Below are 18,973 nucleotides of genomic sequence, written 5' to 3'. Positions count from 1 at the left end.
CCACCCAGACATCTGCTGGAAAAGCGGCACAGCAAGTCCTAGTGCAGTCCTAGTGCAGGTGATGGAGAGCCTGACCAGAGGAGAGGATCACTAAAGCAGAAGAACTTATCAGAAAGGTCAACATTGGAGGTAGCCTGGGCTGCAGCGATCATGCCCTGGTGGAATTCTTAATCTTGAGGGGTACAAGATGGGTGAAAAGTAGAGTCAGGACCCTAAACCTCAGAAAGGCAAACTTTTGGCTGTTTAGGACACTAGTGTGGGGGAATCTCTTGGGAAACAGCGCTCAGAGGCAAAGGAGCAAATGAGAGCTGGGGGATATTTGAAGATGTTTTTCTTAGGGCACAAGTGTTTTCCATCCCAATGTGCAAGAAGTCGGACAGGGGAGGCAGGAGGCCAGCTTGGCTAAGTCAAGAAAGCCACGACCCGGTCAGTGTCACCTCTGTGCCCAGCAAGATCATGGAGCAGATCCTCTTGGAAACTACGCTCAGGCAGATGGAAAATAAGGAGGTGATTGGTGACACCCAACATGGCTTCACTAAGGCCAAATCATGCCTGATAAATTTGGTGGCCTTCTACAATGGAGTTACAGCGTTGGTGGGTAAGGGAAGAGCAGCTGGTGTCATCTGCATGGATTTGTGCAAAGCATTTAACACCATCCTGGATGACATCCTTGTCTCTAAATTGGAGACATGGATTTGAGGGATGGACCACTCGATGGATAAGGAATTGCCTGGATGGTTGCACTCAGAGAGTTGTGGTCAACAGCTTGATGTCCAAGTGGAGCTCAGTGATGAGTGGCATTCCTCAGGGACAACCTTTCTATGAATCTATGATTTTTATGATAAAGTCCAAAGAAGACAAAAATTCTTACCTCAAAGAGGCTGATCACTGGTGACAGCTCAAATATGACCAAGAGGCAACTTTCTCGGGGCTCAATTCACTGTTAGGCTCTGTTAAACCACTCTAATGATGCAAAAGCAGAAAATGCCTTCCATACTCCACAGGCCATCAGGAGGAAAAGTTCCAGCACTTATAAGGAAATGTTCCAGCATTTTCCATATTATTATTATGTAAATATGCCTATTTATTGAAAAAAAAAAATTAAGTGCTACCTGTCTTAGTTTGCTACACATTTTATAGGATGTGCCTGTCAGGCACTACCTCAAGGGAGAATATTCCAACACATCTTTTCCCCATGTTCTCCTCTCTGATGGGCAATGTTACAGCACTACAAATGGTAATTTGCAAAAGATGGAGTTGTGGAAAAGGTCTCACATTCCTGGAGACAAAGCATTTCACCTGTCTGAAATGCTTCAAGACTTACCACATTTCTTTTAAAAAAAAAAAAAAATCAATGTTGTTTTATGATTTGATTCCAGACTTCAAAGGAACCTCTGCATGTTTTTAACAGCATGCATAAGGAAAACTTTGGGCTTTTTACTTCCTTCCTTCCTTCCTTCCTTCCTTCCCTCCCTCCTTCCCTCCTTCCTTCCCTTTTTAAATCCATGGCAACTGGCACCCCTGCGTGAACCAAGTTTGCTCACCTCTGCGAACATTCCAGACCCGCAGCATCATTTTTTCAAGTAGAAACAGCCACCCCGGCCAGGTCCCAGCTCAGGAGCAGAAGCTGATGTGCAGCAGAGCAGCGAAGCAAAGCCGTAGAGCAGCCCCGCTCTCCTCCCCTCCTCCCAAGCCCCTCAGCACTCAATCCGTTGATGCTGAGCCTGGAAAAGCCCCCCAGTATCTAAACCGAAACGCGGCGCAGCAGCTCTGCTCAGGCCTGGCAGGGATGGGGACACGCTCCACACCAGGAATGCAGCATCTGAGAGACTCACTGGGATACGGACCCGTGATAAACCCAGCATCACTCTCAGGAGATGAACGCACCCTTGTTCCTCGTCATTTTCTCCCACAGGTGCCCGTTTATATAACTGTGCGATAAACACGCACCTTCTCCTTGTCCAAATCTGAACACAGCTAAGTTAATCCAGCGAGTCGACAGCTATTGGCTTTTGCCCAGTTTAAAACACTAGTCGTAACTTTTAATAAAATTATGTTCAACAAGACAAAAAATATCTGTTAAAATCACATCATTTCCCTATTTGCACTGTGCTAGTAACAGCATATATGAGTCAGAACGCTTGGCACAAATCTGCAGCATCGCCCTTTTACAGAGTCAATCCAGAGCAATTTTCCATTTAGAAGTTAATTTTACAGTTTATACCCACTCTTTCCTGTTTTCTTTTTAAGAGGTTTGTTTCAAGATTGCACATAAATTCAGCGCTTCTAAAGCAAAACAAATAAAAAAAAAATCACTTAAACATTTCTGTGAAAAACTGTATTAAACAAAAAGTTTACAGACGATAAGGAAAATTGGAGAAAGAACGATACAGCAGGCGCTGAGGCCAGAAGGTGATCATGCCCCAAAGCACTGAAACACGTCTGCTTCACAGCAAAACTTCCCTCGGAATGAAAGTACCAATGAATTCCAGACCGTACTCACATTTTTTCTCTCTTTTGTAGTAAATATTACACTTAGGTAGAAGGGCACTGCTATATTACAGTTTCTTAAAAACAATAAAAAGGTTGCTAGTAAAAATTTAGACCATCAGCAGTATCTGGTATAGTACAAGATCAAAACAAGACAACAGATTTGTGTAACTCACTGTAAACTCTTTATGCTCCTTCTATAAAAAATATTGTCCTTGGCTTTAAAAAAACCCACCAAGGTCAAAGGTTGACTAATATTCAAAGTATGCAAATGGCATACTAATCAAAGTCCCTAATTCAAAAGATTTATTGGCTCAAAATAGACTTTTGGTGTGATCCCAATTTAATTTCACCATACCTGAAATGCCCAGAACATATATGTATTGTATTTAAACATATCCATTCAGAGTGACTGCAATTCTAGCTCACATCAAAATGCGATATTGGCAGTTGCCGGAACAAACGCTGCCATCCTGCTCTTCGCTGAGGTCATCGGCCAGCCTATTTCCCCCGGGATTTTTTTGCACAGCGCAGCTTAAAACACATGTAGAAATCAGCACAACAGGAGGGTTTAAACCCGCGTCTTCAGTGACATTCAAAGACGTCATCACACACAAGCAAAGGAAGTTCCAGAACCATCGTCCCCCCCGCTCTTTGAGGGATCCATACAAGCTATGAAAACCACAGCATAAGGTGCCATGCGCTTTGAAAACAAGCAAGCGGCAAACCTGAGGGCAGCAGGCAAAAGCAGGTCCCTGTTAGCTTCCCGTCCACTGCCTCGCCCCCCGCAAGACGGCTGCGGGACGTTTCGGGTGGGCAGGAGACGTAATTCCACAGGCGAGTCAAAAGGGGAGGGAAGATGGTTTGTTTCTAGCTGATTTCACAAGCCCTGATTAGCAGATCGTATGCAAATGCAAACAGTTAATATTCACAAAGCAACCTCTTGTACCTAAATATTATAATAGATTTAACATCATTAATAAATATATAAAACGACATGTTAATCTCACAGACAAAACACATTTCAAAGGTCAGCATTGACTGAAATATCCAGGCAGTTTGGTCATTGTTTAAAGCACTGAAGAATTATACACAGACAATAATGTGAGTGTTAAGAACAGGCTCACAAAATGCAAACTTAAGCTTGGTTTAACGTTTCTGAAGAGGCTCTCAACTGGCCCTAGACGCTATTCTGAACGGCCTTCAAATGAAGGCCCTTGCAGCCATTGCATATTTAAGAATAGAAGACATTCCTTTACACCGTACGTATCTCGGCACTTTATCCAGAGCAGCTGCAAAGCTGGTATTCTCCAGGGACCAGCACACACAGGTAAGCGGATCTGTCCCAAGCGATGCTGCTCTACATTTCATACAATCTCACGCTGAAGGAGGAGGTCATCTAGTCAGCGCTTAAAAGCCTTGTTCTGGGAGACAGAGACCGAGGTGCTCACTCCTAGCCCTGACACAGACTTCTGTCATCTTAAACCAGGCCCGTTATCTCTCTGTCTCAGTTCACCTGCCTCTGAAAAGGAGAGGCAGTAATTCCCTGTCTTGCAGTAACTGTTCTGAGGCTTCATTTCATAAGGTGCTTTTGAAGAGTCTCAGAAAAGGCACTATAGAAGTGCAGCTGTTATAATGTCAGAAACACGGACAGAGGTGTGCGTCCCACCAGCCTTTCCCGAGATACCGATGTGCAAATCTAGAAGAGATGAGGACTCGCACTTAGTCACGCTTCAGCAGTCCCATCGCAGCAGCTTTGTTTTCTCCCATAGCTTTGAACAAGCTTCACACTTCCAGGTCGCGACAGAATTACTGGGCTGCCCCATTTCGCAGAGCATCTCCAGTCTCCGTTTGTTCTAGTGGGCCAAATTCGGGATGTGTGACTGGGGACTTCCTTTGGCCTCGGAGAGTGTGCGCATTCAGCATCTCCAGCAGCAAGTCATACACGGGGACCACGTTTTTACACTTCATGCTCAGGAGATGCTCCATTCCTTTGTTACTGTGAAGAAGAACAGAAAATAAGTCAGTGATTTGGGTCCGACACTGCAGAGAAGGAAAACACACTCATGGCTTCAAGAGAGTCCTTCTTTCATTAGGAGTTAAGAGGAGTTAGCTGCTGCAGTCCCTGAAATCACTTACCACTAGCAACAGTAGCAACATCCCAATACTTTAAAGCTAAGTGTTTTACTATTTAGAGAACTAAGATTTGTTTTACATTGTACAAACTGACTGCAGAAAATAATTCCGATGTATCCACCTTATTGAAATCAAAGCGAAAAACCTCTTTGATGCTGTAAACGTGGGAGGCCCACATGCGGCAGCTTTATGCAAAAGGAGAATTTACAATGTATAGCTCTAGTGACTACCTGCCTCTCCTGCCTGCCTGAGGAGGAAGACCAAATTACCCTGGCTAGCTTCAAGCAGTTTATTTTCTCTCTGCACGGCCAATTTCAGATCTTGCTACAGGCACTAAAACTAGTAATTTGTTACACAGTAAGATGCAATGACACCTCGTTAGCACGAACGCTCTGTGGCTGTACCACGATTTGGACTAGCAGGAGATGGCCATTGCCATTGCAGTTGCACATACATACACTTCAGATGTGCTCAAGGTTTTGGGGTTGAAATCTAAGTGTACTTGCTCAATGACAAATTTATCACAGTGGAAATAGCAGCAGCCAGCCGGCACATAGCTGACCTGGTGGATTGGATTGGGAGGCGGGCAATGCTTTCAGAAAAATGAGGTTCTGCTACAATTCAAGAGTTATAAATATGTTAGTGGCAAAGAAGAAATCGTGGCCCACATACATACACACACACACACACACACAGAGCTCTTGGGAACCCTGCATCGTTTGGTAATCAAGGCTGAGAGGATCAGTAATTTCCAGAACAAAGTGTAATTGACTGCCTAGTGCTAAGCCACGTAAAGAAGACATGTCACAACAAGTAGCCTCCAGGCTTCAGCCGAGGGCCAGCTCTCAAACTCACCCCCGTTCACGACCTGGCTGTTAAAAGCTGCCTTTCAGCACAGTCAGGTCCCTGCTGCTGCCACCTGCTCTGCCAGGAAGCTTGTTGCAAAGGTGGCCATCCCTCTTCCAGTGTCCCTACACAAAGTCAGACATGCCCATCTCTCCTTGCATGCTCCAGCCTGGTCCCAGGACCGTCTTTCCTGGACACGCACCCCACAGCCAAGGCATAAGACTGCTTTATGAATAGCTGGTCTCTGAGTAATAATTTAAAATTACAAACAGCCTGAAAATTAAAGCATCTGTTTGAGTCTGCTGTACTGCAAGCAAAGATGAGCAGCTCAAGGAGGTCCAGGAACCACAGGGAGCAGAGGAGTTGCTTCCCATGGGGAAAGCAGAAGCGTGGCCATCGCTGCAGCACAAGTCACTGGGCAAAAATGCTGTGGTTCTGAGTAAAAGACCTAATAATTCCTCCCAGGACACACAACAAATTTGGCCTGAGACAAACATGGCACCCAAAGTACACTTTGCTCCACCAAAGCCCACACTGCAGAGCAGTTTTGAAAGAGACTTTTACTTCAGACAGAAGCGTTTTGGTGGCTGGGTGGGATTTTTTTTTTTTTTTTTAAGGCTGAATTTGTGTTATTATTGTTAAACATTTCAGGCAGATACATAACGAACAATTTAATGTAGTACAGTTAAGACAGCTTTTTAATATCAACACAATGTTTCTGAGTGCCAGCAAGCACTTGAGTATGTTGCCTATTTAGTTGTGCTGGGAAGGAAAGCCTTACAACGAACAGCGATGAAGAGCAGTACCAGGATTCCCTCAGGAGTGCTCCAGGGTTCAAGGCTTGCTTTGTGGCTGTAATAAACAAACGCAAACAGCTTACGCGTTACGCACATTCCGTAAAACTTACCTTGCGTGTCTGACGTGGGAAAGGAGCATCAACAAATTGGCCAGACGAGTTGTCTGCTGCTGCGAGGGGATGCCGCTCTTCGCAATAACCCACACCAAAGCGTCTGTGACTACATTAAGCAGATGATGCAGTTTCCTGTTGCTTTCAGGTTCTTCTGCTGACAAGGGAAACATGCCTAACCAGAGAGAGAAAGAAATACTCCCTGCTCATGAGGAAGCAAAAAAGCTATGACTGTGGAATTTTTTCTGATGTAATATTTCAACAGGATCAGAGATGATACATTTCCTGGGCCCCCTCAAGACTGTACAAACGATGTGCCACACTAAGCTCCAACTTACGTTCCTTTGCCAAAATTTGCCAACTGCGTAATTCTCTCAAATCCTCCCAAGGCAACTTGTTGGATTTGGGGGCCTACAGGAAAGCTGAGGAGGGAGTGTTTATCAGGGAGTGTAGCGATAGGACAAGGGGCAATGGCTTTAAGATAAAAGAGGGGAGATTTAGATTAGATGTTAGGAAGAAATTCTTCACTCGGAGGGTGGTGAGGCACTGGAACAGGTTGCCCTGGAAGTGTTCAAGGCCACATTGGATGGGGCTTTGGGCAACCTGGTCTAGTGGAGGGTGTCCCTGCCTATGGCAGGGGGCTTGGAACTAGGTGGTCTTTGAGGTCCCTTCCAACCCAAACCATTCTGTGAGTCTATGACTTAGACCCTTCAGTCCAGAGAACGGACATGCTCTCCATCCTCCAGGATTTTTTTCCTTTGAATCACTCTGTACCTTGTAGTTTAGTAACTATTATGAACTATAGCATTATGCTTGCTCTAATCCCTTCTTGCTGAAAAAGAACTTTTTTTCTCTGAGTATATCCCGGGGAGGGAGGAGAATATGGTGAGAGACATTGCTCATAGACCCAGCCTGCCATGGTCTCCCTACAGCTCACTAAGGGGGATGTAATACAGCACTTGCCTACAGTGAGGAACCCTAAAAGTCAGCAAAAGCAAAAAAAAAAAAAAAAAGGGGGGGTTTAGGGGTATGGAGAGGGAAGAGAAGAAATCACCACAAGGAAGGTCTGGAAACACAGACCACCAACAACATTACTGATAGAGCAAAAGAGACCTGAGGAAAAAAAAAAATCCTCCCAAAGATATTTATGGAAGGACAGAGCTCCAGAACACCTTGAAATTAGGAGGAAAAGATTAACTTTTACAAGAAAGGAAAGCAGGGAGAGGTGTAAGGAAAGATTTTTTTTGAGAAGTGAGGCTTTGAGGAAAATATGGCTGATGAACATGTTTTTTGTTGGGTTGGTTGTTGTGTGTTTTTTTAAGAAAAAAACAAACAGTTTTTGTTGTCTGTTGAAATAATGGTATCCCTCTATAAACAAGTGGGATAACGGCTGGACTATTTCCCTTCAGAACCAGGCTGAGAATCATGCAGCAGCAACTTGCTGAAAACAGTAGATGTAAATAGGTAGGTGTTATTTTGTTGTTGAGCTTTTTTGACAACACTAATTACAAAATGCTCTGGGGAATAAAATTGTCTTACTGCAGACTGCCCCAAACTAGCAAACACACGCTCCTGTTTGCCATGTGTAAAAGGCTGCAAAGCAAAGCTGCTATCCTGAAATTCATCTTGCAGAACTGTTGAGTACTTTCAATCATTTCTACCAATTAATTACCGTTAAATAGGAACATTTAAGCCAAATTAATCATCACTCAGTCAAGTAACTAGTTTTAGTAGAATTAAGAATTAAGGACAGGTTTGTTGCTGTAAAACAACTTTACACGTGACCAGGATCCACAGAGATATGAGGAAAAGTTCTCATTGGAAAGGCTATACCCGCAGCTTGGGCCATGAGCCCCACCTTGCGAGAAGTGGTCAGACTTTGGGTCTTTCACGCAGGTCTTATGACAGGACATAAACCCTAAATCCAGCAAATGATACAGCTCAGAAGTTTCTTGAGCAAAAATCCTCACAATCCGACAGTTAGAAGTCTTTTCCTGTTGTTCTCTTTCAACGGCTTTATCTCATTTGATATTTCTGCCATTTTTAGAGGCTGATTTCCCAGCCACCCTCGAAATAAAAAGTACAAGTTGGTGAGCGTCAGAGTCAACCGTGTACTCACTGGAATTGAGGAGGATCATTGCCTTGACACACAGATACTCCTTGTGCTGCAGTTTCAGCTCTCGGAACCTCGAGGTCATGGCCAGGAGCATATCAAAGATCTCCAAAATTCCCTCTACGCATTTCCCCTCGTCCCTGTGGAAACACATTTAAAATGTTACCGAAAAAGTAGAATTAAGGAACTCTGACTCCGTCAGATAAAAGTCAAAGCACAAAGGAGGCTGCAAAAGGCCTCTCCATTTCATCTTTGGGGGAAATTCAAAAAGTTCTGTCATGAACTCTAAATTGAAAATTACACTGGTGTAGAAGGCATCTAAGAAACTGATTTCCTCTTTAAAGCACACACAGGCTCGAGCGCAGGTAAGTACGACCATATTTCTGTAAGAGCCTTTAACCTCACAGCCGGTGTAATTCTGGATAATCAGTTGGAATCTCTGTAGCGTTGAATCACTTTCCAGAATTGTTTCACAAGGAGTTAATACCGCAACCAGTGACATCATTATTTGCACCTGAGGGAGCCCTCAGGACTTGGTGAGTAAGAAAGACCCCTTAAATAAGCTCCTTGGAACGATAAGATATTTTTAAAGAATAAAACAACCTCTATCCCCATCCTTTTTCTTTCAAGGCGTTTAAATGTAAACAGATTTTTTTTGATTTTTGGAGGGTTTGTGATTTGGTTATTTTTATGTTTGCAAGTGTTTAATGAATGCAGCTTTCTCCATTTTGAGTATTAGAAATGGTCCCATTTTCCGATCTGAAAAAAAAAACCCCAACAACCTGAAGCCATTCCAATGGGTTTAAAATTAAGCAGCAGCAAATTTCAAACCACTGAAGTAACTATTCCTATTTTTTGCTTAGATTTGTGGTTGGTTTTTTTTACATGTGCTGGACTAAAAAAGCAATTAAGCTCTACGACACAGTATTCAAAGGGATGCTTCTCATACTATCTGGAATATGAGATATTGGGGGTTTTTTTCTCTGTAATGTTTTTAAGATGAGAGAGACTTAAGCACGGCAGCGCAGGAGAATTAAAAGAACTTTACTTCTCTACTGGATCCCAAGAGGAAGGTGCTGAGCCTTCAGGCTGCAGGGCAGGCTCAGGCAGATAACACTAACCAGGTGCAGCACGTACTGCCTGCAGAAAGGCAGCTGCCTGCACATTGCCAGTTTCCTGTCTTCCTCATAGCAAGGAGAATTTTAAGCTTTGGAGAAGGACAGGCAGCTGCCGGTTTCAAACCAAAGACACAAGGAAGCATCAGAGAAGTCCTTGTCTACAAAGATTATGTAGGAAATGTAACTGAAGTTCAGGTAGGATAAAAACAATCAAGTTACAGACCGGTTTTATATACGCGTGCCTTAAAAAAAAATAAAATTCCAGCATGCCCAGATGCTTGCTAGCTCCCACTCTGCTGTGTCATGTGGAGATGAAGGAATGCATCACGTAAGCTCACTCTATTCAGCACGTATTAGCTCCCGAGGAACTAAATGTTTCATACGTTTGCAGGAATTTCTTATCATTGCATTGAACGATGCACCATTGAATGTTATATGAGCAAATAATAATTTATTTCATATCTTTTATAAATTAAATTTATTTCTCTTACTAAGCCGTTTTGCTTTCTGTATCTACAATGATGATTATTATTCAGCTCAAGCCACAGAACTGGTACAGATCTGCATTTCCCCAAGTTGAAAAGGTTAAGAGGCATTTTAAACCTACCCAGGAGAGTAGATGATTGTTTCCCTGACTTTTTACTAATGTGAAGCCTAGGTCAAATCCTTCTAAGGTCCTGTAGAAAAACACTCTTACTAATCCATATTTTTCCCTGCTGGTACATGATGTTATGGAGAAATAATTTTTAATCTCACAAACGCCCTGCTTTAGCTTAAAAAACCCACATTCAGTATTAAAAAGCAAACTAGGGGTTTTTAAATCCCTTTTAACTAGTGCTGCAATGGTCATTATTATAGATATTTATGAAGTCTGCGCTTGGGGCACAAAGAAAAATGGGTAGAAAAGCTACTTAAAATAATTAAAATATGGCCTGACACTATTCTGCTTTTTCTGAGGGATGGGAGGAGAAAATCTATCAGCTGGAAGAAATTGATTGACAATGATGTCGTACATTGTGTTTGTGTGTCTACAGATTCAGCATCTAGACACCTGGAGCAAAAGGAACAAAACCAACAAAAGGTGTGAAAAATACAAATAAACTTCCCACTGTCATGTGCTACAGGAATTAAGGAACTGGCAAGATTACCAATACTATTTATGGTTAGCATTCCTCAAGCCCCTGTAAGGATGTAGACGTTATTCTTACAAATACCAGTAAAGGATATTGTTAGATAAACTATTAATAGCATCTCCCATACTTAATCATCTTCCTCCCACCATTCACCCCACCTCCAAACATGCTAATATGAAGTGTTCTCAAGAAGTTTATTTCTCTTACCTATCTAGTACAAGGTCTGGTGCAAAAATTAGTTTCCCAGGATGGTCGATTGATCTCCACATCAAACCAATCATTAAAACTTCCATCCAGCAGCTTTCCAAGAGTCTTACTTGATCATAAAGGCTGAGATCAATGAAGCCTAAAATGATGAAAATAAAATAAAATAAATCAATCTGTTTATTTCTCTGTTTTGATAAAAAAGACTGAGTAGATAAGAAACAAAAAGAATTATGGGTTGCGAAGAAAGCCAGAAAAAGGAATGCTGACATCACAAGGACCATGCCGCCTTCCTGAACAGGAACGTAAATATTTCTTGTTATCATTGTCAAATCTTCCACAAAACATTTGAAATAAAGCAGAGTGATGGTCACGTGCAATTAGTCCCATACAGCTGGTGAAACTCAAGTGACTGCAGAGGACCTGCCTTCTGCTTGGCCACCTCTTTAGATGATGGTCCCGCAGCCTCCCGAGGGGCACCAGGGAATCACTTGGGAAACTCGCATTTGTCGCAATTACTGCATTGCACTGCAGAGGACTACTAAGAAAACAGTCTGTTCTTCCCCAGAACGCATACGGTTGTCACTTGCAGGGATCTTTTTATCTCATAAGACAAGGATGTTTCTGGGTTTGTTGGGTAACTCTGAAAGAACTCACGTCTTGGTGCCTCTGTGTTATCCCCTTTGTAAATGACACGTGTCGACCTCAGCTCATCCTTTTCCTGCCAAAATTCCCCAAAATTGTGATAAACCAGGAAAAAAAAAAAAAAAGACGAGGGTAGTTGGTGAATGTATTAGCGTCCCCATTGCCTCCATTCACAGCACCCTAGAAGCAAGAACAGAATTAGTGCGACTGTGCAGAAGCCTGTTCCAGAATTTAGTTGTCTCCAGAAGTTACAACCAGGCGGCAGATAGCACTGCGACGCAGCCGGACGGGAGATATGGTCATCATCCTCCCTCTCCCTTCCCCTGCAAAAAAGGTTGGGGAAAAAAGACGCATAGAAGCCAAATAAAGAGAACTAAAATTAACACACATGCAAAACCCCCCCAAAACGCCCAAAACCCAGAAAGAAGTATGAATTATCAAAATGCAAGTGGGAAAGCAGACTGCTCGGTCAAGGAATAAAGCACAGATACGATGACAACCAGTTCAGTGGTCAAACCGTAGCTGTGTTCAAAACCAAGATCAGGCCACAGTTTTCAAAGCAGAGCTGTATTAGATAGGTCTCTTTGCAAAGGTGCTTCGTTTTCAGACGAGCTCGTACGTACAACTCCGCATAGTGAAAAATCATTACACAGCCTGGCACCGGGGACGGGTTTCCCGCGGTTCTTGCCAGTTGTCTGAGGTCTTAAAATACATCCAGTACGTTTGCGCTGTCAAAAAATCTGCTGTCAGTAATTTATACAAATGCTCCATGCATTTTAATCTTACTAAACTACTAGGCTGGAAGACAGTCGGTGTTAGCCCTGGGTTGACATGAACTGGGTAATGTGCGCTCTCTCTTATCATTGCTAAAAGCGCTGCCTTTCAAAATCGATAGCCTTGCTCCTTATTTAACAAGCAGAGTAAACAGGAGCCTCTGAGCGGTACCTTCCCTCCTGGATTTCGCTGTCACAGAATTTACTACAGAATCCACAGCCAACAACAGATTATCTGTCAGATGCGCACTCATAATTTTAAAAGTGCTTTTAGAAAAATAATCATGGAGGTGTGAATAGTATAAACTGACAGTGGCAGTTTCCTGGGAAACAACAGCCCAAAGACATTTCAGAAGTTTGTTTAAATAAACGTTTACACCGGCGTGTGCTGATTTCTCTGCATAAACAACCAGTTACTGGGTTTAAAAACTGTCTCAGCTGAGCGAGATGTCAGACCAAGTCCCAGCGTTCAATCTGCAGATACTTAACGATCCAGATTTATCCCGGATGCCATCCGCTAAACTCACACTGTCAGCGCCAGCAGTATGATTTATGACCACTGAGCGCAGCCATTAGAAGGACTATACCTTTGCTAACAATCTCACGCTTTAAAGACCGAGGACGGCAGATAACCACCGCAGCTTCCATTGCAGAAGTCCCCTTTCATTTGCTGCAGAGTACATTAAACAACTTATTTTTCTCTGGCTGTAGAACATGTCCTTTAAATCGTCTGCTCTATACCTGATCATTTAATTAGGTATTACTAATTTAATTTATTTAGGTAATTACTAAGACAGACAAGAAGAAACATGTGCTGGATGTTTAATAACTAGCATTGCTCTGGCCAGCACCACACTAAGTTGCATAATGAATCCAAATTTCAATATTATGACAACATCTTATCGATTAGCAGTACAGGTTCAGCTATGAACCACGTTCAACTCTCGTAGTCTAGGTCAACAAAGTAAAAGGCAATTACAGAAGTTACGTTCTGCCATCTGACAATTTCGAATTAAAATACTAGGAATTCAGAAGGAAAAAAAATCCAGGTGTCAGCTTCTATTCTACTGAGCAACAACAAAAATACAATCCATTAAGTTGAAAGTACCTACAAAAATAGTCGCAGAGTAAAAGACACAACAAAAGAAGGTCATTAAATATTAAATACAAAAAAAATAAAATATAAACATTTATCTTTCCTATTTAGGAAAAAAGTTATTGTTAAGATCAGCATCTATGAGGAAATATAAAAAGATTTTCTTTCACTGTTGGTGACTGTCAAAATAACATCCAATAATAATTTAGAGGTGAAAATGGGCTTCTTACCCAGCTGCACCAAAGCAAATATTCAGCTGTACAGAAAGTAAAATTACTGTTCACTGGGCCATTAGTCAAGAACTCCGTAATTTTTTTTTTTCAAAGACCGTACCTCCAGGAACCAGAACATGGATCTAAATGATTAACTTCAGGCAAGAATTTTTGAAAACTGAAATTCTATGTTCTGAGCTTTAGTCATCACAGTTACTTTAATGGAAAAAAATAATAAATCCACATTAAAGCAAATGCTCTAACTACTACGTAGTATCACAATATTATTTATAGTTAAGTACATATTAAACATCACTTCCATATTTGGTGTTTATTTCTGTTCTGCGTAACAGGAGTGATCAGAAAAAACAGACATACACAATAAAGTGTCGACATTCCCAGGAACTGTTTTGAAGGGGTTTGATTGCTTCAATGGGTTTTCTTCATACAGTTCTCTTATTACCAAGAAAAAGGTTTTATTATTTCTGACATATGTTGAAAATCAACTAAAAGCAATCGATGTCAGAACTGGGGCTGGTTTGGAAACTGATCTTTTAAAAAATTCAAAACATTAATCTCAACTGGCTCAGGTTTTGGGTTTGTGGTGTGGTTTTTTTGTTTTTGTTTTTTTTTTTTTTTTAAAAAAGCTGACATATAGTTAAAAAATATAAATTAAGATCAATCAGGAAATGGAAAAGGTTGCTTTGGGGTTTTTTTTCCCCTTCAAATATTGCTTAAAATGAAGTCATTTTCTAAGACTTTCCCTGGTTTTCCTTCACAATTCACTTTCTGCTGGATTAACATAAATATTTGGAGACCTCTGAAATGGTACCTTTTAATCAAGTTTTTCTGATTAGACAAGAAATTATAGCAATAGACACAATTTAACCCCTCATGGTTACTTAGCTTGCAGTTATTTTCAGAGTTTCTTAAATCAGGAAAAATAAGGATCAAGGGTTCAGGCTCTCAGTTCCACATTCCACATTAATGGCAAAACCACTATGACTTTGCAAATGGCCAGGATGGTTTAGGATGCTCGTGCTGTGCAAGCATCTCCTCCCCAGTAGCTGACCTGGAAATTGTGCACCCCAAAACCATCACACCTGAGCCCTCCAGCACAGAGGCTGAGCCGTGGAGACTGTAATCTGCAACTAGGAGACGTGGTCCAGCAGCTGGAGCTGGAAGCACCTTCAGCCCCTCCGCCTACATCTGAAATAGGATATGCTCCCCTTATCCTACATTCTTAGTTTAAGGATTATACAAAATACTTTCCACCAAGCTTGTTTCCCATACTACGGACGCACTCAGTTTATTTCTAGACACGAGGACTACTGTCACGTCTTCCTGTGTGCATATTCAAGCAGCAGCAAGTGCTGTTCTTTGTGCACGAGTGTGACAAGACCAGGGCACGCACCAGCGCGCTCTGCTTGCCTTCAGCATACCATCCAAGGGAGGAGCTGTGGTGTGGTGGCTCCTCAGTCCTGATGGCCCTGGGGTTAGGGCTACCAGACACACTGCAGAATAGATCACCATGGGGGGTAAAGCACAGCCGTAGGCATCACTTCTAGCAGAGCTCTATATCTGAAGGTAAGGATTAAGCCCCATGCTGCTACATCTCTGTCAATTATTCCGTGCTCCTTCCGGCTCGCTGTTATTAGTTGGTCACTTGAGATCTCACTGGACAGCCACAGTCTGCGGTTTAGTCTATGCCAGCCAGCAAGTTTTTCTGCACAACTTTGCCAGCTATTTTCTCTGTGTGCCGGCTGCTTTTATTCTGGCTGTTATTCTTTATTCTGACTGTTTTAACCGTGGGCACTTCATGAAGAAGGGATTGCAAATGCTTACCACTTCTGATTTGTAAGAAGTGCAAAGGTACATTGCCACGATACTGCGGTCTCATTTGAGACATTCAAGGCAATAACGCATGGAGCTGTACTTCAGTGCATGTTCTTTGTGTTGCCAACAACCAAAAGCATCCTTATTGATTTTTGTTTTGAAGGAGCGCACACGATAATTCTGAGATCAATATTATGCTTCACTTTGCGTCTGATGCTCTTGTGTAGCAACTATGTCAGCTGTAGTAATTGTAGATGCCCAGAGCTTGGACACACTTCAGTTTTCAACTGCGTTAGAAACCCTCTATCAGGATTCAAGGACAGAATTTGGTCTTAAAATCTTTTTAATAGCAATTTAGTTAACAGACCTTTTAATGAACCTTCTAAATCAGATTAATCAGGTATTTATAGTTGATGAGGTAGAAATTACATGCAACATCAACTATGCTTTTTAGCAAAATGAACAAGTATTTAACTAGCAGCAGATAGCAATTTATAGGCTAGGTCATTGTCTAAATAAAAATACACCCAGGTGAATTATTGAGAGCAATAAATTGTCCATTACTTTATAGGATAAAAAGCTTAGATTTTCAAACCACACATTTACTGCGCTGTACTATGATTTCAGGGTAAAGAATGATACATTGATGGTAAAAGTATTGAATAAAATAAACAAGATTGAAATTCTTACCAGGAATTTTTTTGGCCCAACCAATCATGTGAACCAGCTCTTTGTCTGCCAGTTTTGTCAAGGACATCATCATGGAGGCCTCCGTGAACGGTTTGCTGGGACGACTCACCAACACGTTGGGAGGCTCCGCTTCAAGTAACGTCAAAACAAACTGCTCTGGACTGACTGTGCTGAGCAGGATCTCTTTTACGCGGGTTGCCGTCTCATTGTATTTCTTAGCTTTGCCAATGCAATGCACCTGATCTTCTGAATTACGATGGCGACGCAGGATTCGATATCCACAGCGTTCTCTTCTTGAGCCTGACACGAGAGGCACATGATTGCATTGAAGTGGGTTTTTTTTTTCTCTCAGTGTTGCATTATGTAAATCCAAATGTTTGGGGAGAAGGGGAAAAACCCTTTAATATTGGATGTTCTAATATTGCACATCAAATTTTGGAGTTTCTAGAGCATTCAGCATTGACTTAACTTTCTTTCTGCTGACTTCAGCAGAGGCTTTTTTTTATTCTACTAAACAAAAAATAATGATAAAAAAATGTTTCTTTTTGAACTTCAGTTAACTCACTTCAAAGTCCATGGGAAAATTCCCATTGACATCAAAAAGAGATAAATCAGGTCTTTCAATGCAAATTAAGACAACTGTTTGTAAATTCTGGTTTTAAATTCTGTTTTAGATGTAAACTGGGGGACGGAAAGACTTCCGAAAGTCTGGGCCATGATACAGAGTAAATACCTCAGCCAGAAGCACAGCTGGGCCCCACTGCTGGCTGGGTGTTCACCTAGGGACGTCCTGAGATGCAACCCACTTTCTCCCCGCATCCTGGCAGCAGGAGTTTCCCCAAAGCAAATTCAGATATCTACAACTAGAAGGAGCAAGCCCCCTGTTTGGAGTTCTGCATGCAGAACGCTGTATCTGTTGCAAAGAGCAGCCCTTTAAATTCCTGGACTTAATTTATTGTTCATTCTGACAACATCAAACGTTCTCCAAGTCTCTGTGAGTGTTATTGGTGGGAACGCTGTTAGCTGTTCTTGCATAGCTGCCATGGAAAGAATCTAAAAGCGCCTCCAAAAACATGGTATGGGGATTTGCTGAAACATTCAGCCATGGTTTCTACTTCCCTCACCCCTTCAGCACATTCTGTAACAAGGACTATGTTTACTGATTTACAAATCATCTTTGTCAGTAACTAACGTGCAAGGTTGTACCATATTAAAAATCAGGATATCTAAAAATATTAAATTACTGAAGAGATCCTTAGACTGGAATCTTCCAGCACTTAACATCTCTAATATCACAGCTAAATTGTCCTCTAAATCTTTTAGAAGTTAATTTTTTGTGCTAGTCATCAACACTTTTACTGACATATGATACTCAAAGGTTGAATTTTCATAGATATGAAAATGTCTGTGCTAACATAACTTATTATTGCATACAGAGAGACCATGGAGTCTTAAAGCATAATAAGTTGTCTCATTTGGTTTCAGTCCCACAACAAATTTGACAAAAGCATCCTTTCTGCTACTGCTACTATCTTGACATTACTACATTTATGAAGTCTTTTTGGTGTGTTGCCTAAAGACTTATTGCCCTGGTCACAGACTGGTTCTTCTTCATTAGGGTAGGTGATTAAAGGCTTCATAAAGTGCATGAAGACAAAGAAGCAAAGGAACAATGAAGATGGAAGAATCTCAAGAACCTAATCAGTGACAACAAGCACAGTGAGTGCCTACTCTCAGGGCTATCAAAGGAGAATGATCAGCCTGTGGTCTGGCCATGACACCCAGCAGATAAGTCCACAGGAGAGGCTTTTCAGTTCACCTGGAGGGACTAGGCATTCCAAGCCATCTACTAGAAAGACCAGAGGATCTGGGTGTCAACTACCAGTAGGGCAATACGTTTGGACCAGCTGCCAAGACCTGTTTGTGTATGTGTGCATGCAAGAGAGTTTTTGCACAAGGTACCTGGAAGAACAGAGGATCCAGGGGCCAGCTAAGGGAGAACGTTGACTTTCTAAACTTTCAGTTACTGGAGAGATCCATAGAACATGTGTGTTTCTCTGACCACTGGTGTGGGAGACAGGCTGAGTACCAGCAACTGGGATGAAGCTGCAGATGCAGAGGCCATCAGCTGGGGAGGTATGGGGATCCTCAGACTAGCTACTTGACAGACTGTCTAAACCCAGCTACCAGAAGGATCCATCTTGTATAAATGCATGTATTTTCTACTGCTTGTGTTCGCATGACTGCTATATTTGCTGTCTGTACTGATCTGTGTGGTTGCCTGTGGATACAGGTATTGTGTGGGTATATGCCTAATAGCAATACACGTTCAGGCTTGCTACTGGATCTGGGGACATGGCAATGTGTTGGTTTCCCTTGCCAAGCTACTGGATTCAGCAATTCATACCATTCTTCATCCATATCCATCAGAGTTATATAGACCATGAGTTGTCTAAATTCCAATCAGGCAATGCAATTCTGGCCCTGGGTTTCAGGTAGGAAAGAGGTCCAAACATAAACCAAATTAAAAATAAAGGGACTGGGGGCACAAAAAAAATCAATTTCAGATGCTGTTGACAAGGCTTCATCTTGCTAAATAAGATGTTGGGTGAATGCAGACTCTCAGTGGTGGAAGTTCCTCAGATGAGGTGGCTTTTCAGGTCATAGTCTTATCTTGTCTGCAGCAGCTGTCACACACCACTTGAGTCAACCCATGAGAAGAATGAGATGCAAAGGACAGTCGGGTACAACCAAGGCATTGAAAAGATTCGATA

At 42.1% G+C, this 18,973-nt stretch overlaps 1 protein-coding gene across 4 annotated transcripts in view; it reads right to left on the bottom strand.

Annotated features, from left to right (window-relative positions):
* Positions 1-2,020: 2,020 nt before the first annotated feature.
* ESR2 (estrogen receptor 2) overlaps positions 2,021-18,973 on the bottom strand; it is a 38,387-nt gene continuing 21,434 nt past the window's right edge. For 3 of the 4 annotated variants that reach the window (XM_054828322.1, XM_054828325.1, XM_054828324.1), the window contains exons 5-9: positions 16,200-16,499; positions 10,951-11,089; positions 8,499-8,632; positions 6,380-6,554; positions 2,021-4,489 (exon numbers count right to left, since the gene is read on the bottom strand). In XM_054828322.1, coding sequence (XP_054684297.1) covers positions 4,300-4,489; positions 6,380-6,554; positions 8,499-8,632; positions 10,951-11,089; positions 16,200-16,499 — 938 coding nt within the window. In that variant the 3' untranslated portion in view covers positions 2,021-4,299. The remainder of the gene's footprint in view (positions 4,490-6,379; positions 6,555-8,498; positions 8,633-10,950; positions 11,090-16,199; positions 16,500-18,973) is intronic. The other variant, XM_054828323.1, reaches the window with a different exon arrangement.

This window comes from Grus americana, chromosome 5 (genome assembly GCF_028858705.1).
Source record: "Grus americana isolate bGruAme1 chromosome 5, bGruAme1.mat, whole genome shotgun sequence".
Classification (NCBI taxonomy): Eukaryota; Metazoa; Chordata; class Aves; order Gruiformes; family Gruidae; genus Grus; species Grus americana.
This window is presented reverse-complemented; position numbering and strand designations above follow the sequence as displayed.